The sequence below is a fragment of the Topomyia yanbarensis genome, chromosome 1, assembly GCF_030247195.1.
Source record: "Topomyia yanbarensis strain Yona2022 chromosome 1, ASM3024719v1, whole genome shotgun sequence".
Classification (NCBI taxonomy): domain Eukaryota; kingdom Metazoa; phylum Arthropoda; class Insecta; order Diptera; family Culicidae; genus Topomyia; species Topomyia yanbarensis.
Genome location: NC_080670.1, coordinates 201,318,812 through 201,344,084, shown reverse-complemented (window position 1 = coordinate 201,344,084; position 25,273 = coordinate 201,318,812). Strand labels below are relative to the sequence as shown.

The 25,273-nt window shown below is 40.8% G+C and overlaps 3 protein-coding genes across 21 annotated transcripts in view; all 3 read left to right on the top strand.

Annotated features, from left to right (window-relative positions):
* LOC131688075 (zinc finger protein 624-like) overlaps positions 1-25,273 on the top strand; it is a 170,005-nt gene that overhangs the window by 37,649 nt on the left and 107,083 nt on the right. The gene's annotated exons all lie outside the window — the stretch shown is intronic.
* The window catches only part of LOC131687880 (zinc finger protein 664-like), a 151,574-nt gene that overhangs the window by 39,622 nt on the left and 86,679 nt on the right, over positions 1-25,273 (top strand). The window contains exon 3 of one of the 16 annotated variants that reach the window (XM_058971974.1): positions 20,343-20,729. The exons of 12 other annotated variants lie outside the window; for them this stretch is intronic. In XM_058971974.1, the coding sequence (XP_058827957.1) occupies positions 20,343-20,729 (387 nt within the window). Of the gene's footprint in view, positions 1-9,257; positions 10,544-14,912; positions 16,150-20,342; positions 21,661-25,273 lie in introns of those variants that run through there. 3 more of the 16 variants (XM_058972005.1, XM_058972033.1, XM_058972048.1) reach the window with 3 other exon arrangements.
* The window catches only part of LOC131687977 (zinc finger protein OZF-like), a 220,908-nt gene that overhangs the window by 148,712 nt on the left and 46,923 nt on the right, over positions 1-25,273 (top strand). Inside the window, exon 2 of one of the 4 annotated variants that reach the window (XM_058972203.1) lies at positions 177-1,681. The exons of 2 other annotated variants lie outside the window; for them this stretch is intronic. In XM_058972203.1, the coding sequence (XP_058828186.1) occupies positions 177-1,407 (1,231 nt within the window). In that variant the 3' untranslated portion in view covers positions 1,408-1,681. Of the gene's footprint in view, positions 1-176; positions 1,682-25,273 lie in introns of those variants that run through there. One more of the 4 variants, XM_058972138.1, reaches the window with a different exon arrangement.

Below are 25,273 nucleotides of genomic sequence, written 5' to 3'. Positions count from 1 at the left end.
AACTCGGTATGTTGCCAAATGGTAACTGTATGCATTTAAGGGTTAAAGAAAATTGTAATTCACAAATACTAGTTTTATGTTAAACTACAAAAAAAAAACACCAATTACACGTCTGATAGCAGCAGCGTTTAGCAGAAAGTTCTAATAGCGAACGAATTGTTCTCTTTTTGTTCCAGCCACCCCGACGACGAGCCGGATCGTGATGGTACCGGTCTCGAAAAGCCCTACCAATGCGACATTTGCGATCAACAATTCGCTAAACTAGGATTCTTTAAACGGCACATCCGAATACACAGGGAGAAAACATGTGACATTTGCGGGAAAACCTTTAAGCGGAATGTCCTACTCGAATGTCATAGAAGAGCTCATGCCGGTGAACGGCCGTTTCGTTGCGAAATATGCGGCAAAGAGTGGGCATACAAAAGCTCTCTGGTCGATCATATGCAATGGCATACTGGAAATCACAGCTACAAGTGCGATGTTTGTGGCAAAGGATTCAGTGTGAAGCACAAGTTACTGGAGCACGTGAGAACTCATTCACGCGAGCGCCCGTTCGATTGTGACATATGTGGGAAAAGTTTTGCTAGCCCGAGCATCCTGAGAAAGCATACATATACACATACAGCAAATTGCGCGTTCACCTGCGATGTTTGTGGAAAAGGATTTTCTCAGAAATCTAGCCTTGTGTATCACGAGAAATCCCATAGCATCGAGCGCCCGCACAAATGTGACATATGTGGCAAAACGTTCAAACAAACCTATGGACTGCGGGCTCACAGTGGAGTGCATATGGCTGAACATCCTTTCAAATGTAACATATGTGACAAGGGGTTCTCTATCCTGGGGAAACTCAACCAGCATCTGAAAATTCATAATGCCCCACGTCTGTATCGGTGCAATGTTTGCAACAAAGAGTTAGCAAGCAGTCATAACCTCGTCTCACACATGCGTTTGCATACTGATGAACGACCCTACAAATGTGAAGTATGCGGTTCTTCGTTTAGGACTAATAAAGTCCTACTAGAACACATGAACGTTCACTCAAACCTAGCATCAAACCCGTTCGAATGTGACATATGCGGAGCAAAGTTCAGACTACGCAGAACTCTTACCATTCACAAGGATGTTCATCGGCAGAAACCGTTCCATGGATGCACCAACTGTGACGAACAATTTCGTAACTCTAGAGAGCTGGATAGGCATAGAGTCGCCATTCACAATGATCGACCGTACAAATGTACGATCTGCGACAAGGCCTTCACTCTCATATGGAACTTGCGGCAACATCTGGATCTTCACACTGGCGCGAATCGGCACAAATGCCACATTTGCGAGCGGAGCTTCACAAGGAAGACGTATCTTATTACACACGTGAAAGTAAAGCATGCTGAAGATAAGTGTCTGTGATGTAAAGTGACCGACGCAGGGTCTTAAATGTTCGATTCTGTTCAACGAGCAGTGTCTCATTACATTCGGCTCAAATAGGCAATAATGACAAAGATAGACGATCTTCGCTTCATAAGACGAAGTAGTATTAGTTTGTCACAATCAATTTTCGTTGTCAAAATACATCTGATGATATAGACTATTACTGACATTTTTTAGTTTATTTTGTTTTTAATAGAACTCAATTGAGATATTCTTCGCCAAGAATTGGTAAAGAGCCCTTAACAAGCGGTGCGACACATAAGCAGCCAGTAAAACGTTACCGATTCCCCGCAACATTAGGCGCGGAACTCAACAATCCACATGAGACTAGTGATAGCGAAAACTGGAACCAAAAAATCGAAAAGGATAGAAAGTTAGGAACAGAAAAAGAAATTAAACTTTTCTCTTTTGTTTACTACCACGATCTGTGATTGGTGAGTAACGGTTTATCCGGAATTTCCCTTCAAAGAGAATTTTGACAGTTGGCTTTTAAGCCGTAATCATATGTTGGTCGAGAATTATTGATGGATTCCTTACACACGAATAGCACGTAGGTCCATTCGGGAACAAAATGAAATAATAACCAACACGGCAATCATTAAAAAGTAGCTAACAGCTGACCGGGTCGCTAGCTAGAGATATGATCCAAAAAATTTACACATATCTTATGTGTACGGTTAAACGACCGATCGAGACTGATGTCCCGGTTTGCACAGAAGTTCTTTTTTACCAACGAGGATCAAATTAAACCGAAACTATTTGTGGCTTGCACGCCAATGTGGCAAAATAATACAGAATCTAAATTAAGGTAAACCCCTGTATTTATGCATAGGTGCATATAACCCAACTCAAATTAAGTCATATTTTTTGTATTTCAGATTCTCCTCCGTCAGTAGCTAACAGCTGACTGGGCCGCTAGCTCTGCATAAATACAGGGGTTTACCCCAATTTAGATTCTGCATTATTTTGCAACATTGGCGTTCCGGTTCAATTTGGTCCTCGTTGGTAGAAAAGAACTTCTGTGCCACCCGGGACATCAGTCGTTTACCGTACACGTAAGTTACGTGTAAATTTTTTGGATCTAGTGTCTAGCTAGTGGCCCACTCAGCTGTTAGCTACTGACGAGGAGAATCCGAAACACAAAAAATATGACTTAATTTGAGTTAGGTTATATGCACCTATGCATAAATACAGAGGTTTACCCCAATTTAGATTCTGCATTATTAAAAGGTAGTCTACCGTTGGAATTGCTTTGAGCATTATTCCAGGATCGGTGTTTAGCGTTAACATCACCGATTATGAAGAATTTCGACCGATTTTCTGTAAGTATTTGTAACGGTCCTTTCAAGAAATTAGTTTGCTCACCTGTTTACTGAAAAGGCAAATATGCTGCAGCAATAAAATTGATAGCACTTCGGTTTCAACTTCTATTACCTTGGTATCAAAAGACGGTAAGACGCGCGATTAACCGCTATTGCGATTCCTCCGCCGAATACAACAATTCGATCAAATCGATGAATTTAGAGTTATTCTTCAATTTAATATTTGGTTTTAAAAAAGTTTCCGCAGTTTATCAAGCAATGGTTGTTAGGAGATAACGAACAAAATCATTGAAGGTGGATCACCTTGGCACACTAACCTTTAAATGATTGATCTCACTCCCCAATTTACCGTTGATCAGAACTCTTGAGAAACTGTTATTCACACAGAACATGAGGAGGTTTACCAGTTCCGGATTGAAATTCATTTGTTCCATGGTTCTTTCAAGGAAGTTGATGATTGAGGTCAAATGCTACCAACATCGAGTTTTCATGCTGTTGTTTTAGGCTCACAAATGCGGGCGGTAGCCTCAAAAATGTTTCACTTTTCGTTGCTGCCTTTTTGATTTTTTGATACCACTAGTGGAAGAAGGGGGCTTATTTTGTGTTTCAGTATCATAGCGAAGATTTTGTAGTCAGCGTTCAGTAGTGAAATCAACGTGTACGATTTTATGTAGTCATTTTTCTTCTTTTTGACTAGTACAAGGACACCGTCAAAAAAACTCCTTAGGGGCTTGAGAAGACAAGGCTTCATTTATTATAAAGGTGAGCTCTCGCTGAATCACTTGCCGCAATTTCAAATAAAATTCCCTTGGAATACCATCAATGGTAGGAGAATTGCGTGAGCTGACTACTTTAGTTGCTTATAATATCAAGTTGGTTGAAATTTCACTCACTATACGCTGGTTGTCTTCATTTGTGGTTCGCGATGCGTAGTGTTGGGTTGTAATTTTCGTTCATTGTGGTATGCGTGGAGGAGCACAGATTTGCGATATATTCCGGCTTCCTTACTGTATCGGCGTCATTCTGCGGCGTTTTAATCGAAGTTAAAAAATTCGCCTTCGCACGTTTACAGTGAGCGAGCAATCCAATTTAATAAATTTTAATGATTAAAGCTATCATTAAACATTAAATTCATGACAATTTTGTTGGCAAATTTCACCCAGTTTGAAAAGCTTCAAACAAGGACGTAGAATTTAGCATTGCAGACAACAATTGATACATTGATTGCTGCAAAAAATCATTTTTTTCTTTCGTAATGTTACCTAGTTTAGTAGGAGCAAAGGAAGCGTTGTATGAGAAACGAAATTGAAGGCGTCGTAGTCATCGTTCTTTTCGCCGTGTTACATGCTACCGAAAGCAAAGGATGACGCACCGCTGTAGGATGATCAAGGATGGTTTCTTTCGTATGGACTGATTCACACACGCGCAAGAAAGAGAGATTCAAAACACGCGAATATGCATATGGCCACATAGTTACAAAATCGAATTTATACACGCGAAATCACATACGTTCTGGCATACGCGACAAATACGTGAACATACAAGCGCTTGAGCTTTCGCGATCTTCCACGCACATCTATGGTGGCGGTCTCACAAACTTGATAAAATCACGGGATAAAAGGAATTTTTCAACACTTATAAATTGGTATCACAATAGTCACAAAATACATACATTAGCTAGGGTGATGAGCCTATTTGCGCTATGTTTCTATTATCACCCTACCCATTTGAAGCCGTTGGTTAGAGCAGTGTCTGCCATCTTTGTTCAACGCATTGAGTTAAATGATAGCGCAACAATAGGGGCACTCGATTCGAGTTTTCATTGTGCTCAAACACGAGAATTTTACTGTTTTCAACGCATTTGTGTTATTATACTGGTTCTTAACAACGAAGCAAAGCGGTTGATGTCAATTTTTCCGCATTCCATTGATTGTAAGGCAAGAAATTACCAAATTAGTGAGGCACCTTGCTTAGTATGGTGAAAATAGGCCCATCACCCTATCAAACCTTATGGAGAAACATATTGTATTTATTTATGAACAGCCAACAGTAGTACTGTTCAATGCACCTTTTCATCACTTTCTGCAGCGCAATTATTCGTCAAGTATACATCAATCCATTAACCCTACCCCAACCCACACCCTGTTCCTCTCCCATGGCGTTTCGGTGGTCCGCATAGACTGTTCTGCCATTACCCCCTCCTATCATCGGCCTTGGACTGACTGGCGCTCTCATTGCCCCACCAAACGCTGCAAAATGAAAATGACAAGCGTCTTTTGTGTGCGAATTATCACCACAGATTATACATTCGGAATCAAAATGACAATGTGCCGTGCCCAAAGCCCTGGCATCTACGACATGTCGGCTACAATGTTCCCACTTTAATAGTACGTGGAACATAAATCGTGCTTTTTCTAACACTTTCAAATTATAAACCCTATTAGGTTAAAATAAATTAAATAAAGCTCCTGGATAATTCCAGAGCGTGCTGGCGTGATCGTGCCGTTAGCATTTCTCTTCATAAGAATAACTTGGAAAGCAGAAATCAAAGACCACTCGAGGCAGCCGGCTGCTCAGAGTTTAAATACCCCAACAATCTAAATAAGACCATTTTCTTATCCGAGTAACCGAACGCTCAAGGACTAACTCAAACCTCTCGATAAAATATGCTCTGTGGTCGCATCGCTGGGTTGAAGCGAATCTTACACCTTCCCATATCTCCAACTCCGCGACACTTATGGAAGAGTCTGATGAATCGTCGTCCTTCCGTTGAGCAAGTGAAGCATCAACACTTCCTCTCTACTCCCCCGGTGAACGATGAAATGATAGCTGCTGATGGTTTAATCTGGTTGGATTGGTATTATCTCCCAAGTACCATTTCTTGATCAACTCTTATTAGGCAATCTGCAGGTAAACATGAAATCACCAAAATCATCACAACGCCACGCATCGCAAAAATAAGATTAAACTTATAAAGAAGAAAAGCCAAGTATATTTTTCAATTCGCTGAAAGTTTCGTCCAAACATTGACCTTCCGTTAACCCTTTCAAGACAGCCTTGAATCATTTGAATAAAATTTATATAACCTCTCCGTAAGATACAGGAGAAGTCGTTTGTGGCCAACGAAGCCACCGGCTTTAACTCGACATTCTCCTGTTCGACCAATCTCAAAAGAGTCTTTCACGTCCGGGTGGAACGTTAAAAGCTCAGTTCGAAAGGCTTTGAAATCGGAGATCATCACTGTAATCGGTGGAGGTGATTGCTTTTTCTTTCATTGGCATTACACACAATCCGAGGAAATTTACAAATATCTTCAGCTTCACATTCGGATAAAAGATTCGGGTGGAGAATTTAAGGCCCCTTTTCAAAATTTCGAAAGAAAAATGATGTAAGATTTTGAACGCTTATATCTTTTGTTGTACTGAATGGATTTATTTAATTTCTTCGGCATTTTGTCGAAAATATTTGTACCAATGTTGTATGAAATTTTGGAATATGTAGGACATTTATTATCAACGGAAAATAGTGTTTTGAAAAATCTTTCGAAAACGACTCGGAAAAGTGAAAAATTTCAGCCAATACCGCGCAGAGCCGTCAATATGGTGCACCAACCTAACAATAAAATGATGAAAAGTTTTCAATATAGGCCCACTAAATGTTTGTTCCTATGATTATTCGTATTGGGTTGCTTAACGAGAGTAGTTGGTGGGGGAAAGCCGGCATATTCGTTTTGGTTATACCATTAGAAACCGGACGGAAAGGAAAGGCTCATGCACGGCACGAGAACGAGCGAGAAAGCGATAGTAGTGCATATTAGCGAAAGCGTTACGTACATTTTGAACCTTAATAACAGGTTTATGCCAATCGTTCCAAGAAAATCAGTGAATGTGGGCACTCTACCACTAAGCGAAAGCTACACCAAAACGAATGATGAAAATATTTTCATTCATCGTACAAAAGGAGGGCCTTTTAATCTGCATCGAAAAGTTTATAAATAGGAACGCCTTGATGCAAAGCGTGCTCAATTGGTGTGAGCTGCGAAAGAGGAATGATCATATGTGTGTACGCAGTAAAAACAATCGTCGGCAAGGTTTGAATTGTTTCAAAAGATTCTCGTCTTGTATCAACATAGTTATCTACAAACCGTCCTTATTAGGACGAATGAAAAATGGAAAAATATGGGTTGGTAATGTATATGACATAACAGGGGTGTCGTGACCACACTTCGAAGTTATTTCAAATCTTGCAAAGCATAAATTGCCATAATTTCAATGATTGTTCCTATATGAATGAAATGACAAATTTTCAGGTCAACGCGGCAATAACTTTGCAATTTATAGAACAATTTTATATTTTTGGTTATCATATATTAACTGTCATCTCTTCCAAGCAACTTAACCCTCTGCTGCTAACCCCGTGGTTTTGCAGGGTTAAGGAGAATCATTGTAAAATCCATATCAACATTAGAATAGGGCTAATAAGATTTGTAAACAAACTTTTGTTTTGCTGATTTCTCTTAATTTGTTATATTTTCAACCCAGAAGACATTTGAAATTGATTCTACCGAGGCTAAAGATGTTGATTCATGTGTATCTTTCATGAAATTCGACTCGCGAGCGGAGTAATGAGCGAAATAAGTTTGTTTATAAAAATCTCATTAGCCCTTTTGAAGAATTGATATTGAAATGTCCAATACACGACTTTATGTTGTTACCTCCACTAAAACACTTCAGAACACTCCCACCTGTCATACATGTACATTGTCTGCTTGTTGAAATCATTACATGAAATTATTGACCTGTATTCAATGCGGAGAACTCGGTAATAAAATTGTTTTGCTAAATATACTAACGAACGGGATCCCCAGGAAAATTTTGCAGAGCCCGGTGAATCGAACTTAATGCGTAAAATTTAGCCATTTGAAAGAGATACAAGCAGAATTTTAAGAATATGATCATCGTGGTTATGTCCCGGATATTACCCGCCCCTAGTTTTTCGCTAAGCGTGTTCATTTCTGTACGCTAGGAAAAAGATTCCGATGGTCGTTTGGAGAGATTTTTACATTGTTATTTCAAAGCAAAAAAAATATGAAATTTATTCATTTCATGAATGAATGTATCAACGAGCTTAGAATCCAGCACATCCCCTATCAACGCAGACGCCAACAACAAAGGTTCTTTTCAGAACCACCATAATTATTATAAAGAATAACTTGAAACATTCTCACATATTTCATTGAGTATCATTCGATTTGAATTACAAGTCAAACGAGTAGTCACGACACTCCAGTTATGTTTACCCACCCATCTTTTTTTAATATTTGGCCCACGGCCTTTCTGAGAGGATCCAGACATGTTGGAAGAATTAAATATTTCTTTAGGCTGAACGCATAAACGTTTCAGTCTTGAGAAAGACTGTTACTGTTGAAAAACTCTGGGTAAACCAAGAGCTATCAAGATTTGAAACCGGATCGAACGAAGGTTCATGCCGGACTGACGTAAACGGATTTACGTCGGTCACCACAATACTAGTAGGGTTCCTAGTACCGACGCTTTTTGGCAAGTACCGGTTCCAGCCTTCAGAACCAGTAGTATCGGAAAAATACCGGTACTCGAATATTTTTGTTTAAAGACACTAAAAAACACCAGAGCGAAATAAAATGTTAAAAGATATACTGTTATTGGTAAGCTTTCCATATGCTTCAATTTACCTTCTAATCTCGTCCAGAGAAGAAACAAGAAATTACTATATTAAAGCTGTCAATAAACCAAGCAATCAATTTATACCACTTTGTTGCTTATCCACTACACAAACAGTACAGTATAGTGCCTCCGGCTGAGCAGGCAAATCAGAAAATCACAGAAGTGACACGTATCTCGACTACGAGAAGTACGATTGCGACTGACTTTAAACAAACTTGTATTCGACAGTTCCTAAAAGCGAACACGGCGATAATCCTCGCGAAAGTGGCTACATCGTGATAACGTTCAGAAGTTTAGTCGAGGCTGGAAACATCATTGTGCAGAACTTCATGCCAGCAACATCGAATAAAACAACGTTTGATCCAATATTCCCGCGCACTAACTTGAGGTTCCTTAAAGGAATCATATCGAAATAAGGAGAATTGAAATCCATTACTTGAAGGAGCTTTTTCCCATGTATTTACAACAATGCATGTTGTTGAGGTTAGGTACTAAGTCGACATTCGTTCTTTTATAGATTAATATTTAACATAAAAATGCTTATAGACGTGACTTAGGCCCGAACATTATTCTGTCTGTGCTGAAAGGTTACTCAGTACCGGTATTTCGGTACCAAGAATTGGTCGGTATTCCCGTGATATAACACCGTAAAAATACTTAACCGCGAGGGAGATTATTAGATACATAGTGAACAACAATGTCATCCCCAAGCAACTGAAACATTCGGAAGGAATCGTCACAAATGCCGCTAAATCGTTTAGCCGAATGTTCTAATAGTAGACGAACTGTTCTCTTTTTGTTCCAGCCACTCCGACGACGAGCCGGATCGCGATGGTACCGGTCTCGAAAAGCCCACCAAATGCGACATTTGTGATCAACAATTCGCTACACTAGGCTACTTAAAACGACACATGCGAACCATCCACACCGAAAAAACCTCTCACCGGTGCGACATTTGCGGGAAAATCAATGCTCGGAAGGAGTCACTCGAAATACACAGAAGAACGCATACCGGCGAACAACCGTTTCGGTGCGACATTTGTGACAAAGGTTTCGCATGCGAACGCTCTCTGGCCAGTCATATGAGTTTGCATACTGGAAATCACAACTACAAGTGCGAGGTTTGTGGCAAAGGATTCAGTTGGAAGTGTTCGTATACGGGCCACATGAGATCGCATACAGGCGAGCGCCCGTTCGAATGTGATATTTGTGGCAAAGGATTTACCACAAGAAACAGCCTTGTGCGGCACGCAAAATCCCATAGCATCGAGCGGCCATGCAAATGTGACATATGTGGGAAAGGTTTCAAACATATGTACGCGCTACGTTATCACAAAGGAGTGCACATGACTGAACATCCTTTCAAATGTGACATTTGTGGCAAGCGATTCGGTGTCCTTGGGCAGCTCAATCAGCATCAGAGGATCCATAATGAGGCACGTCTGCATCGGTGTAATGTTTGCAACAAAGAGCACAGAAGTAATGCTCTCCTCGTCATACACATGCGGTCTCACACGGGTGAACGGCCATACAAATGTGAAGTTTGCGGTTCTTTGTTCAAGACTTCTAAGAACCTCGTAGGGCACATGAAATTTCACTCAAACCTAGCATCAAACCCATTCGAGTGTGACATATGCGGTGCAAAGTTCGGCCATCGAAGAAATCTTAGCATTCACAGTAAGGTTCATCGGCTGACTCCGTTCTATGAATGCCCTAATTGTGACAAAAAGCTTAACACCTCTCGAGAGCTGGATGAGCATAGAATTACCATTCACAACGATCAACCGTACAGATGTATTATCTGTGACCAAACTGCCACCACCAGGTCGAACTTGCGGGAACATCTGAAAATTCACACTGACGCAAATCGGCTCAAATGTCACTTCTGCGAGCGGATCTTCGCAAGAAAACCCTACCTTAATCAGCATGTTAAAGCAATGCACGCTCAAGAAAAAAATCCTGTAATGTAGCTGCCGAATTGTCTTTCATTCACCGTCACCGTCTCTATCTGCCATCACATCCATTCATCCTCACTGACAGTTCAGCAGACAAGGTTGTGCGATATCAGGTGTGTCAAAAATAAGTATTGTCAGCGGCCTGTGAAACATTTGAATCAAATCGCGTAAAAATATATGAAGGTTTTAAAATGTTCCATGCCCGGATGGGTCCAGAATAACCTGCCTCTGTTTGTAACAATATTGTTTGAAGAATGGTTGTGTCCAGACTGATACATACTTGATCAATGTGAATCATTTCGTTCGATACAGATATATGGAAACGAAAATCTGTTAAACTAATTATGGATTTTGCGTTTCGACTTCCTCTCATCCGAATTCGATACTAACTTAGTGACAGGACTAACCGGCATTTCTTAAGCAAAATAACTCTCGTCAAAAAAAAAAGTCTTGCTGCAGGATATTCGTCACAATTACAGCAAAGTCGTTTCGCCGAAAGTTCTAATAGTCATCGAATTGTTCTTTTTTTTGTTGCAGACATTCCGAGGACGAGCCGGATCGTGATGGCACTGGCCTCGATAAGCTCAAATGCGAAATTTGCGGTCGACAATTCGCTAATCGGAGCAATTGCAGACGGCACATGCGAACCCATTCCAAAAATGCTTCTCCGGTCTCATGCGACATATGCGGGAAAATCATTGTGCAAAAGCACGATCTCGAAAGACATAGAAGAATGCATACCGGCGAACGGCCGTTTTGTTGCGAGATGTGTGGCAAAGTTTTCGCATGCAAAACCTATCTGAATAGGCATATGAGATTGCATACTGGAAATCACAGACACAAGTGCGACGTTTGTGGAAGAGGATATAGTTGCAAGTATAAGTTTACGGACCACGTGAGATCCCATACAGGCGAGCGTCCGTACAAGTGTGACATATGTGAAAAAAGTTTTTCTAGCCAGAGCCTCCTGAGATTGCACACCTTAAGACATTTAGCAAATCGTTCGTTCGACTGCGATGTATGTGGCAAACTATTTACTGCAAAAGACAACCTTGCGCAACACCAGAAATCTCATAGCATCGAGCGCCCACACAAATGTGACATATGTGGGAAATGTTTCAAAAATGACTATTCACTGCGGTATCATAGTGGAGTGCATATGGCTGAACATCCTTTCAAATGTAACGTTTGTGGCAAGCGATTCGCTGTCCTTGGGCAGTTCAATCAACATCAGAGGATCCATAATGAGGCACGGCTTTATCGATGTAATGTTTGCAACAAAGAGCTCAGAAGTAATTCTGTCCTCGTTACACACATGCGGATTCATACAGGTGAACGGCCATACAAATGTGAAGTTTGCGGTTCTTCGTTTAAGACTTCTAATGTCCTGGTAGGCCACATGAAAATTCACTCAAACCTAGCATCAAACCCGTTCGAATGTGATATATGCGGAGCAAAGTTCAGATATCGGAGAACTCTTAGCGTTCACAGTAAGGTTCATCGGCAGACACCGTTCCATGAATGTCCTAATTGTGACCAACAATTTCCCACCTCTAGAGAGCTGGATAGGCATAGAGCTACCGCTCACAATGATCGACCGTACAAATGTACGATCTGTGACAAAGGCTTCACTACCAGGTCGGGCTTGCGGAAACATCTGAAAGCTCACACTGACGTGATTCGGCTTAAATGCACCATTTGCGAGCAGAGCTTTGCTAAGAAAACGTTGCTTAATAGACATGTGAAGGAAATGCACGCTCAAATTAAACCCTGTGTAATGTAAAGCGACCATTCAATTTTCGTTGCCAAAATAAATCGTTATGTTGATTGGAATTTGACAATAAAGCGGTTTTGTTATTATTTTCAATGCAACGGAAATGCCCTTAGTGTTAGAAGGCGCTATGGCATGACACAAACATCGCTGCGTACATCATTTTCGCTTCTTGGAACCCTATATCGCATGCGCTGTTTGAAATACTCGGTAAAAGCGAAAAACAGTGCGTAACTAAAAGGACTAAAAGAACACATCTATTTAACATTTAATAATTGGAGCGTAGTGACCATAATTCAAAATAAACTACCGATATGGATCCCAAATTACCTATTTCATAAACCCGTGTCCAGAGCTGTAGAGAGAAATTATGGGCCCGGGGGGCTCAGAATCAGAGCCCCCTCCATCATTGTAGATTTTTCGAGCTGCCGTTAATTCCATTCAATTCTTTTCAAAGGGTGTTACGGTAATTTTTTTTTTGTTTAAGTTTCGTCGCTTTCTGTCCGCACTAAGTGTCTATCACCGACGCCAGAGAGATGACTCCACAACCATATATTGGTTCATCAACACAGGGACGTGACACTGAGTTTTCACCTCAGAAAATCAAAACGACCTAGGCTGGGATTGAACCCAGACCCACTGGGTTAAGGGGCGGTCATGCTGACCACTCAAGTTACCTTTTAACTTTTGCCATCAAATTCTGCTCAGTCACCTCGTCCACTTTGTTCGCCAGAGCACCAGTTTACTTATACAGTTTTGGGTCTTTTTCAGGCTCCGCTTGAAAAAGTGTGTTGGGAGGGTTCTTGTCCTTGGTCACATGACCTTTAAGGCGTCATATCGCTACATCTACAGTAATGGCAGAATTTAAAATCCGGTCAAAATAGCATGGAACGATGGTGTTGCTTCCAGAAAAGGTAATTTTGCTTGTTGACGGGCTCGATCGCAACGAAAGTGACGCTTTTCAAACCACAGGTGCAGCAAGCCTGCCAAACCAGATAATTCTGTGTGAACTTCGATAGCTTCCAATGCTTGAAAATATCCACCACTATTACTTCCGTTTGCCATTACGTTGATGATAGTTGATTTAATCATTTATAACTTAACTTGGCGTGCAAAAAGTCTGAATTAGAGGCTATATGCGAGCAAAATTTGTCTGTGTTGCTGCTGTCGCTTGGACAACAGTTTTATCAGTGAATGGCAAATGACAAAATAAAAAAAATTGGAATCTTTCTTCACGCAGAGAAAAGGATTGTCCAAATGCGTTGAGTATCCTGTAAAGAATTACGAGTTATACCAAGTATATACAGGAGTGGATATTGTCAAGCTAATAAAAAACGGCAGGCTGCGGTGGGCTGATCATGTGGCACGAATGCCGGAAGAACGACAGGCGAAGATAATATTCAGTAGAGAACCGGGAAGAGGCCGACGACTACTCCGTGGCAGGCCGCGTACACGATGGCTGTTTACAGTGGAAGAGGACCTAAAAGCACTCAATGTCCAGGGTGACTGGAAGAGATTGGCCCAGGACCGGGTCCAGTGGAGGAGAATTCTTCACTCGGCGTAGATTCAACGAAGTGAATTGTTGCCCATCAAGTATAAGTATTGAAACTATCGAAACTAACTTCCTGTACCGACAGCGAAATAACGATTGGTCCAGCACAATAAAGCCGATGAACTCGGATTTACAGCAGCGGCTTGTTAGAGCAAGAAACATATAAGAACTACGAACATCTTGTCCGCTGTACCGATCAAGACAATAACGCAAGCGAAGCCAAATGGGTTGAGTTCCAAGTTGTGGACAGCGCAGCTAATGCATTAGCGTGAAGAAAAAGGACTCTCAACACGCACAGTAGCAAGGTGCATCCACAAGACCCTCCCGTTCCGCAGTAACTTTTTGTGGGTGTGGGGGTCCGCAACGACCCCGGCCGATTTCGAAGGGGTCCGTGGTACGAAGAAGGCGACAATCAAAAATTGTTTACATCTTTTGGAAAACTCCCAAATAGGTCATCCATATAAAGCATACCGCTGGTTTGAGATTTGCTGGCCAAACTGCGAGGTTCGGGGTCCACCAGCTCGTATGAGGCTGCCCTCATTTTGGAGAATTTTTTTTCCGCTAAGTATTGTGGTCCAAATTTACCACTGTAAGACTCGAGTGCATTCGACAGTTTCATGTTTCTTCGATAGTAAACCATTTGACCGCCGTCGAAAGGTTTTGCAAACCTACGATGTCGCAAGTTACATTGATGTCGAATGTTCCCGCTTGCTTTCGCTAAATTTTTGACCACTATCTTGTTGTCTTGTTTCTAGGTCATCATCACAGGAAATCCTGCTGAAGTCTTCAGCAGATGCCATTTCACACTGGTGTATAATATAAAATAAAAAATTGTTCAGTTTTAAATAAAAACAAACAAAACACAAGCAAAAAAAAATTTTTTTTTTGCAAAATTATGGATAAAATTAACTTCGGTGCAAAACTGGCACCACTGCCGCTACCGAACGGTCCTTTACACACGTATGAGGAAAAAATGATGCGACGCAAGTTTGACTTCCACGTTCCAGGGACCGTACTGTGTCCGTTGATATTGACTGTAATTAAAATAATATCTTGTCATTGAGTATAAAAATCGGTACACCTGGTAACACTGTTGTCTGCAGAGAGTATTCTACATAATTACAACAAAATTGTTCAGCTGAAAGTTCTAATAGTGGACGAATTGTTTTCTTTTTGTTCCAGCCACTCCGCCGACAATGAGCCAGATCGTGATGGCGCCGGTCTCGAAAAGCCCATCAAACGGCACATGCGAACCACCCGCACCGAGAAGAAAACATCTCACCGGTGCGACATTTGCGGGAAAACCTTAAAATGGAGTTACACACTCGAAAGTCATAGAAGAATGCATACCGGCGAACGACCGTTTCATTGCGAGATGTGCGGCAAAGATTTTGCCAGCAAAGGCTATCTGACCATTCATATGAGATTGCATACTGGAAATCACAAACACAAGTGCGATGTTTGTGGCAAAGGATACAGTACAAGGAATAAGTTTATGGAGCACGTGCGAACTCATACAGGCGAGCGCCCGTATGTATGTGACATATGTGGAAAAAGTTATTTCATCCAGACCCTTCTAAGACTTCATACGTTAAGACATGTAGCAAATCGCACGTACAACTGCGATGTTTGTGGCAAAGGATTTGCTACAAGAAACACTCTTATGAGTCACGGGAAAACCCATAGCAGCGAGCGCCCACACAAATGTGACATATGTGGGAAAACCTTCAAATATATCAGTGGGTTGCGGTATCACAGTGGAGTGCACATGGCTGAACAACCTTTCAAATGTGACATTTGTGGCAAACGATTCTCTATCCCTGAGCAGTTCAATCAACACCAGAGGATTCATAATGAGGCATGTCTGTATCAGTGTAAAGTTTGCAATAAAGAGTTCAAAAGTATGGCTTCCCTCGTCAATCACATGAGCCGTCACAGTGATGAACGGCCACACAAATGTGAAGTTTGCGGTTCTTCTTTCAAGACGCCTGATGTCCTGGCATCTCACATGAAAATTCACTCAAACGTATCATTCAACTCGTTCGAATGTGACATATGCGGAGCAAAGTACCGCCTACAAAGAACTCTTAACATTCACAGTAAGGTTCATCGGCAGACACCGTTCCATGAATGCCCTAATTGCGATAAACAATTTCGCACCACTCGAGAGCTGGATAGGCATAGAGTCGCCATTCACAATGATCGACCGTACAAATGTACGATCTGTGACAAGGCCTTCACTGCCAGGTGGAGCTGGCGGCAGCATGAAAAACGTCATACTGGCGCGACCCGGCACAAATGTCACATTTGCGAGCGGACCTTTGCGAAGAAATCATCTCTTACTACACATGTAAAAGTAAAGCATGCTGGGGATAAATCTCTGTAATGTAAAGTGTCCGAAGCAGACTCTAAAACAAATTTTCACGATGATAAAAATTATTACTCTCATTGTTGAGTTTCATTTTGTTTTTTAAAGAACGCAATTGAGATATTCTTAGAGCGAATAAAGGCGCTTTATCCTAGGCTTAACAGTCAGGCCAAGGTGTAAATACCTCTGTCCCAACCCAAAGAAGTGACAATAACCTTCTTAGCAAAGTCACTCCCAACGATTCCTCATATCAGTTGATTGCAATGCAATCTCTTTCCAGTCATCCTTATAGCTTGCGAATTTTTTTCGTTCGGAACTCTCGCCATTAAAATAGAGTGGGAATATCACTGAACCGAGATGGCTTCCTTGTGGGATGCCGGATGTAGCGAAGTATGGTGCAGATAGACAGTCCTTAATACTGATTTGGAGTTGCCTTTCATCGAGGTAGAAACGAAACCAGCGCAGGAGTTGTCCATGAATACCCAGTTTGTCTAGCTTTGCTATTGTGCGATATCGTGATTGATTTGCGCTGCTGTAGTTCTCCAAGATATAGCTATCGGAGATATCCTATTACTTGCCTGGCACCACGTCAAGCCAGGTAAGTTCAAGTCGCCCAGTATAACAATGTCAGGTCAGCGATCGAATCACGAATTCTATCAGGCGGAAAATACACGACACACAAGAACAGATTGCGATCGGTAAGTTTCACTGATATCCAAGCTTGCTCGGAGCTCTCCCAAAGCTCATCGTTGATCACTCGAAGGGCTTTTGATACCAATTCGAACGGCGATAAGTACACCACCACCACCTGATGTCTTGTGGCTTGTTGAGGGCATTGCGGTCACAACGGTCGGTAGACATCGAATGTTGAACCAAACACCTGGCGAGACAGAGTACAGTTTGTCGAGCTACGTTTCGATTAAGGCGATAACGTCGTAACAGCAGTCCGTGGTCGCAAAGCATGCTGGAGAAAATTCTCCAATCATTTGAATCATTTCGTTCGATACAAATAAACGTAAAGGAAAATCGGTCAAACCAACTAAGGAATCTTCGCTTCGACTTAGTCTTATCAGCATCCGTTAATAACTTAGTGACAGGACTAACTGGCATTTTTTAAAGCAAACTAACTCCCGATAAAAAAAATCTTGCTGCAGGATATTCGTCACAATTGCAGCAAAGTCGTTTCGCCGAAAGTTCTAATAGCCATCGAATTGTTCTCTTTTTGTTCCAGACATTCCGAGGACGAGCCGGATCGTGATGGCACCGGTCTCGAAAAGCTCAACAAATGCAACATTTGCGGTCGTAAATTGGCTAATCGGAGCAATCTCAGACGGCACATGCGAACCCACACCGAAAATGCTTCTCAGCGCTCATGCGACATATGCGGAAAAATCATTGTGCGGAAGGACGATCTCGAAAGACATAGAAGAATGCATACCGGCGAACGGCCCTTTCGTTGCGAAATGTGTGGCAAAGGTTTTGCGTGCAAAACCTATCTGAATAGTCATATGAGATTACATACTGGAAATCATAACTACAAGTGCGATGTTTGTGGCAGAGGATACAGTTCCAAGTATAAGTTTACGGATCACGTGAGATCCCATACAGGCGAGCGCCCGTTCAAATGTGACATATGTGAAAAAAGTTTTTCTAGCCAGAGCCTCTTGAGATTTCACATGTTAAGACATTTAGCAAATCGCACGTTCGACTGCGATGTATGTGGCAAAGGATTTACTTCAAAAGAGGTTCTTGTGCATCACGAGAAATCCCATAGCATCGAGCGCCCACACACATGTGACATATGTGGGAGAAGTTACAAAAATGGCTATTCGCTGCGGTATCACAGTGGAGTGCATATGGCTGAACATCCTTTCAAATGTGACATTTGTAACAAGGGATTTGCTTTTCATGGACAATTCAATCAGCATCTGAAAACTCATAATGACGCACGTCTGCATCGGTGCAATGTTTGCAACAAAGAGTTCAGACTTAATTCTCTCCTCGTCACACACATGAGCAGTCACACTGATGAACGGCCACACAAATGTGATGTTTGCGGTTCTTCCTTTAAGACTGCTTATGTCCTAGCAGGGCACATGAAAATTCATTCAAACCTAGCATCAAACCCGTTCGAATGTAACATCTGCGGTGCAAAGTTCCGTCATCGAAGAAATCTTAACATTCACAGTAAGGTTCATCGGCAGACATCGTTCTATGAGTGCCCTAATTGTGACAAACAATTTGTCACCCTTTTAGAGCTGGATAGGCATAGAGTAACCATTCACAATGAGCGACCGTTCAAATGTACGATCTGTGACAAAGGCTACACTACCATGTCGAGCTTGCGGAAACATCTGAAAGGTCACACTGACGTGATTGATCTTAAATGTCACATTTGCGAGCAGGGCTTTGCTAAGAAGTCAAACCTTAATAAACATGTAAAGGCAATGCACGCCCAAGATAAACCTCGTATAGTGTAAAGAGATTGCCAAATCATAGTGTAAAATGTTAATTTCTATACAACGAACGATGCCGTGTAGAAATATCATCTTGTTCCGCCGTTCCCGTTGCATCTGCATCCATTACTAATTAAAGGCAGCAAAGACAGTCTGTTTCCGCTTCACAAAGAGCAGTAGTAGTCACATTCAATTTCAGTTTTCAAAATAAATCGTTTAAATCCTTCGAATTGGTAATCAACTATTAATGAGTTTCATTTTATGTTAATTAGAATGCAATTAAGATATTCCTCCCCTCGTATAGTTTGAAAGCGCCATGGTGGGGCATGCCCCACATCAGCAATCACTTTTCATCTCTTCAAAACCTGGGGTGGGCATACCGCATCTCATATTCTCTCATATACACTCACAATCTCTCCCATTTCAAACGTACAAACGCTCGTTTCCTTCGCGATAACACAAAACTGGCCTTAATCAGAAGTCTGTTACGTCCGGAAGTCTACTCTCGGTTATAGAAGCCTAGAATCATACCTTCAGTTGGACCAATCAAACAATGACGCTCATGCTCACTAGACAAAACGTTCCACGGCCGAAAACTCTAGTGATATGGGGAAACTGATTCTTCTAGCATCTAGCAATAAAAATTAAGCATCAGACTTGCGATCCGCGTGAAATTATTTAAGAATACATACGATTATAACATCGAATTTATGCACGCGAAGTAACACACACGCTGGCGCAAGCGACAAACACGTTAACATACAAACGCTCGAGCCCTTCGCGATCACACTATCCACGCCAACAGACAAATATGCACCCCTGGACTCGAACGCTAAAACTCACACCTTCCACTCTCTCACACACACCAGACTAATTCTGTGCACAACAAAACGCAGTGTCGACTATCGATCACCCGCTCGTAAGGGGGGAAAGTGTACTAAATTTTCCACGCCGTCGGATTCGGTGCACACCTCCAGCAGTCCATTGGCATAACAGCGTCCTAAACATCAGAGATCACAGTATTTTGATAAAAAATTGTTTAGTTTTAAATTATAACGAACAAAAAATAATTCAAACAAATTTAATTTTTTTGTGCAATTTTGGATGAACTTCGGTGCAAAACTGGCATCACTGGCCGCTACCGAACGGTCCTTCACACACGAGTGAGGAAAAATGAGTCGACGCAATTTCACGTTGCAGAATGCATTCTAATTTTTAAATCTATTAGGAAACTACCACTGGGACCGTACTGTATGTATCTGTTGATATTGACTGTAATTAAAATAATATCTTGTCATTGAGTATAAAAATCGGTATTTCTGGTAACACTGCTATCTGCAGATCAGATTTGCAGTCGCAGCCAAAAAGATCAATACTGTGCGAAAAAACTGTCTAATGTAGTCGAACCTTAATACTTTCCACTGCTTATTATGATTTTACGTAAAAAATTGTATTTTTGAGCGTGAAAGATTGCGTAGGCAATTTTTGAAGAAAACAACATACCCGAGCAAACGGAAACATCGTGATATGATCCTAAAAATTGGCTGGTGTTCTTTTTCCCAAAATACCCTAAAAAACTACCCCAATCAGCATAGGTTTGAAATAGTATTCATCCAGGAAATATCCCATAAAACTAATGATAACTTCCAAGGACGTGGACCGTGGGCATCTTCAATTGATTGTGTTGCAATAGCAAAAACAACGCTCGAGGTTGTTCGTCATATTTACAGCAACTTTGTTTAGCCGAAAGTTCTAATAGTGGCCGAACTGTTTCTCTTTTTGTTCCAGCCACTCCGCCGACGAGCCGGATCGTGATGGTACCGGTCTCAAAAAACCCACCAAATGCGACATTTGCGATCGACGATTCGCTAAACTAGGAAACCTGACACGGCACATACGAAACATCCATACAGAGAAAAAAGTTCATCAGTGTGACATTTGCGGGAAAACCTTTAGTCGGAGTAACGTACTTGGAAATCATAGAAGAACGCATACCGGCGAACGACCATTTTCCTGCGAGATGTGCGGCAAAGGTTTTGCAAACAAAACCTATCTGACCATTCATATGAGATTGCATACCGGAAATCACAGCTACAAGTGCGATGTTTGTGGCAAAGGATACAGTTCAAAGTATGCATTAGCGGACCACGTGAGATCCCATACAGGCGAACGCCCGTACGTATGTGACATATGTGGAAAAAGTTATGCCAGCCAGAACCTCCTGAGAAAGCATACGATAACACATTTAGCAAATCTCCCGTTCAACTGCGATGTTTGTGGCAAAGGATTTACTACAAGAAAAACTCGTGTGAATCACGAGAAATCCCATAGCGTCGAACGCCCACACAAATGTGACATATGTGGGAAAACCTTCAAATATATCTATGGGCTGCGGTATCACAGTGGAGTGCATATGGCTGAACATCCTTTCAAATGTGACATTTGTGGCAAACGATTCTCTGTCCCTGAGCAGTTCAATTACCACCAGAGGATTCATAATGAGGCACGTCCGTATCGGTGTAATGTTTGCAATAAAGAGTTCAAAAGTAAGGCTGTCCTCGCCAATCACATGACCCGTCACAGTGATGAACGGCCGTACAGTTGTGAAGTTTGCGATTCTTCGTTCAAGACTTCCAATGTACTGGCAGGACACATGAAAATTCACTCAAACCTAGCATCAAACCCGTTCGAATGTGACGTATGCGGAGCAAAGTTCTGCCATCGAAGAAATCTTAACGTTCACAGTAAGGTACATCGGCAGACACCGCTCCATGAATGCCCGAGTTGTGACAAACAATTTCCCACCACTCGAGAGCTGGATAGGCATAGAGTAACCACTCACAATGATCGACCGTACAAATGTACGATCTGTGACAAGGTTTTCACGGCCATGTGGACGTGGCGGCAACATGAAAAACGTCATACTGGTGCGACCCGGCACCAATGTCACATTTGCGAGCGGACCTTTGCAAAGAAATCAGGCCTCAATAGACATGTAAAAGGAAAGCATGCTGGAGATAAATCTCTGTAATGTACGGTGTCCGAAGCAGGGTCTAAAATGTTCGATTCTTTTCAAAGAGTAGTTGTCTTCGGTGTTTCATTTATAGCTGCATATACAGTCGAAATGTTACTGTAATTTTTGGGTTTCAGTTTGTTTTTTATAGAACACAATTGAGATATTCTTAGAGCGAATAAAAAGGCGCTTTATCCTAGACCTAACAGCCAGGGCAAGGTGGAAATACCTCTGTCCCATCCCAAAGGATCAAAGGAGTGACATTAAGCTTCTTAGCATAGTCACTCCTAACGAAAGCTATTAAAAATGCCTACTGCTTGTGTAAAAATGCCTGGGGAATCGATTGCAGGTATTTCAAATGACCGTAAAGTACGCTTATCATGTTCGTTTTGTCTCGATTCCCCTTCTTGTTTGTGTTTATTTTTTTACTGGCTATACAAATTGGAAAAAAAACTGAATACGGCCTACCGTAGTTAGTGTTTTTTTTATGCAAAAACCGCCTTAATCCTTCTGACATCACTGTCGGATTATTCATGCGTTTTCAGAATTAATGCAAAGTAGGCAACCAACTAGAAATGGGATGAGTCATCCTGTTCGAATAAAACTACGAATATACGGAATAAATCATGGTAAATCAATAACAAAAATGAAATTAAAAAATTTATAAAGCAAAAATATGAAAAAAAAAAAAGTTATCAATTAAAATTAGTAGAATGATTCATAAAAATAAAATTAATAAAATAAATAAATCGTATCAAATTAGCTCATTTAAAGAAGAATTAGTTAATATTTAGAAATAGTTTTGGAATTAATAGAATAAATTAAATTGATTCAAGCTAACAATTTTAATGAAATAAATAAAAAGAATGACTAAACATAAAATGAATAAGATGGATAAAGCGAATCAAATGAATCAACGAAATCAAAGGAATCAAATAAATCAAATGAATCCCTTGACACAATTAATCAAATGAATAATCAATTATCTATTAATCAAATGAATAAAATGAATGAAATAGAAAAAAATTAAGACAATGAATAAAACCATCGACCCAAGTAAACAAAACGAATAGAATTGATAAGAAAGAAGAAAATGAGCAGAACAGAACGAATTAAATGAATAAAATGAAAAATTAAACCACGTCAATAAGATGGGTGGGTAATGTCTAGGACATAACCGGAGTGTCGTGGCTACACGTTTGACGTGTAATTCAAATCGAATGTTATTCAATGAAATAAATGTGTAAGAATGTTTCAAATTATTCTTTATAATAATTATGGTGGTTCTGAAAAGAACCTTTGTTGTTGGCGTCGGCGTTGATAGGTGAAGGCATGGATTCGAAGCTTGTTGGATGCCGCTGACTTCTGTCTTCTACGTTTAAGCTGATCTGTTGCTTCATGATAGCGATTCGGATATGATTGGTGTAGCTGTAGATCATCATCCGGCTATAATTTTATGGTGTGTTGCACATTGTAGAATTCAAACTAAACCACTGGATAAATCAAACATAGTGTTGATCTGTGATATGAAAAGTACGAAATATACTTTCAGATTTCTACATTGACGTTACTGTCCAACACGAGATCGATGCGTGTACCTCTAACCGTAGTTTGTAATGGATCAGAAATAAGATCGAGGTTAAGACATTCATTCATTTTCTCGAAACAACCAACGGCAGATTTTTGCTAGCGTACGGAGATAAATTACGCATAACGAAAAAATAGGGGTGGGTAATGTTCGGGACATAACAGCAGTGTTGACGTAGGACTATGCGTTGGAGAATCATATTATTAAAATTCTGCTTGTATCTCTTTCAAATCTCTAAATTTTCACATAGTTTGCTTCACTTAAATTTCTGCCCGCAAAAAGCTGACTAGTTCAGTTATTCGAAATTTAAATTTTGCGAATTACTAGTAAAAGTAGCATGTCATTGTCAAGCATTTTTTATGGTTATACAGAAAACTTACACACAAAATAAATGTCCTACTGCAATACCCCGGATATGTTCCGGACATTACCTAGCCCTAAACGCTTAAATTTTCAACATTCGATCATTTTATATAAAGATTTCATGCTTGTTGAAATTGTTGTTGACTCTGTATTTGTATGTATGTTTCAAAAAGATTTTAGTGGAGGTGACAACATAAAATCGTGTATTATACATTTCTTATTGATTCTCCTTAACCCCGCCTAACGACGATGTAGGGCAGCATAGGGTAGATTTGTTTGAAAGAGATAAAAGATAGTTATTATACACCGAATAATATTCCTACGTGAGTCCCGCGGGTATCTGTCAAACTTAAGCTTTGGTAATTTAATTTCTTACGATGTCTTCAATCGATAGTATGCGTAGAAGTTGGCATCAGACTCTTTGGTGCCTTTCTAAGAATTAATATAATAATGAAAATGGCCTGTGGATGGTGAAAAGTATTTATTTGAGCGCAACGAAAACTCGAATCGAATGCTATCGTTCAATATTGCACCATAACTGGTAGACGCTCCTCTAATGCACAGCTTCAAATTGAACGGATGATAATAGAAATAGAGCGAAAATAGGCTCACAACGCTATTTCGCCCTGAAAAATGATTGAATCCCTAAGCAATTTCAAGGACGCAAATTCTCTCCATTGTCCCCTTGGATGCCTGCGACTTGAGAAGAACCTTTTCTCTCGATCTAGTTAAATACTTTCGAGTCTCAACAAAACTGCGCAGAAAGTAGTATCTGACAACCATAATTACGATCTACACGGTTGCCGAAGCCACGCAGAAGTCTATTCTGCTGATTCATCCTGCAAAAGTACGCAGGCTGTAATGAGGTATATATAGGTGTGGCAGAACACACGGTTTGCTAGTGTTGGCAACCAAAAATATGTAAACAATCCAGAAGCACAACGGGTCGACGTCATAGCGTTCATACGATTCAATGGGGCGGAATGAACGGTATGACGAAAGCAAGTCGATTTATTCTGTGATCACTCACACCACTCATGTAAGATTTATCTTACGAACACCAACGTGCCATCTTCGCCATACCTGTATATACTACATCGCGCGGGCTGGTCTACTCAGTAAACATATGCAGAGCGATCGGTGTTGTCAAATATCGAACCAAAAAGATCGAATGCAAAAAATCGATTTAAAAAAATCGCATCGACACACACACGACCCCCGGCAGGCATTGCATTTATCGCTCATATGAGTAAATGCGCCTGGATAGTTTGCTACTGCGACAATAAGAACTCACATTTTCACACGAAAAGCTATTGGCACTCACACAACTTCTCCGGATAAATACAACTTGTGATTTCTCCGGATAAATAAAACAGCCGGAGAATGAGTGAATGAGTTTATCACGGTATCCATTTTGCGTTCGCTGCTTTGCTGTCGTTATTCCAAAACACGAAAAAACAAGTCCATCATACTTCTTTACCGCTTTTCTTTATAATTAAGTGTATTTTTTGAAGTTTCGATTGATTTCCACGAAATTAAAATTTTATCACCTTCTCCGGTGAGAAGGAAAAAGTCAAATAAATTTTATCCGGAAAATCATTCTCACGCTATTGTGGAGACGGAGAATTTTGCGACTCATCTTATCTTGGAAAAGTCGGACATCGGATAAGCTTCTTCTCACGTGAGTGAGAGAGAATTACAATGCCTGACCCCCGATTTTTTACTCGGTTCAGTTTACGTTCGAAGCCAAAGGGG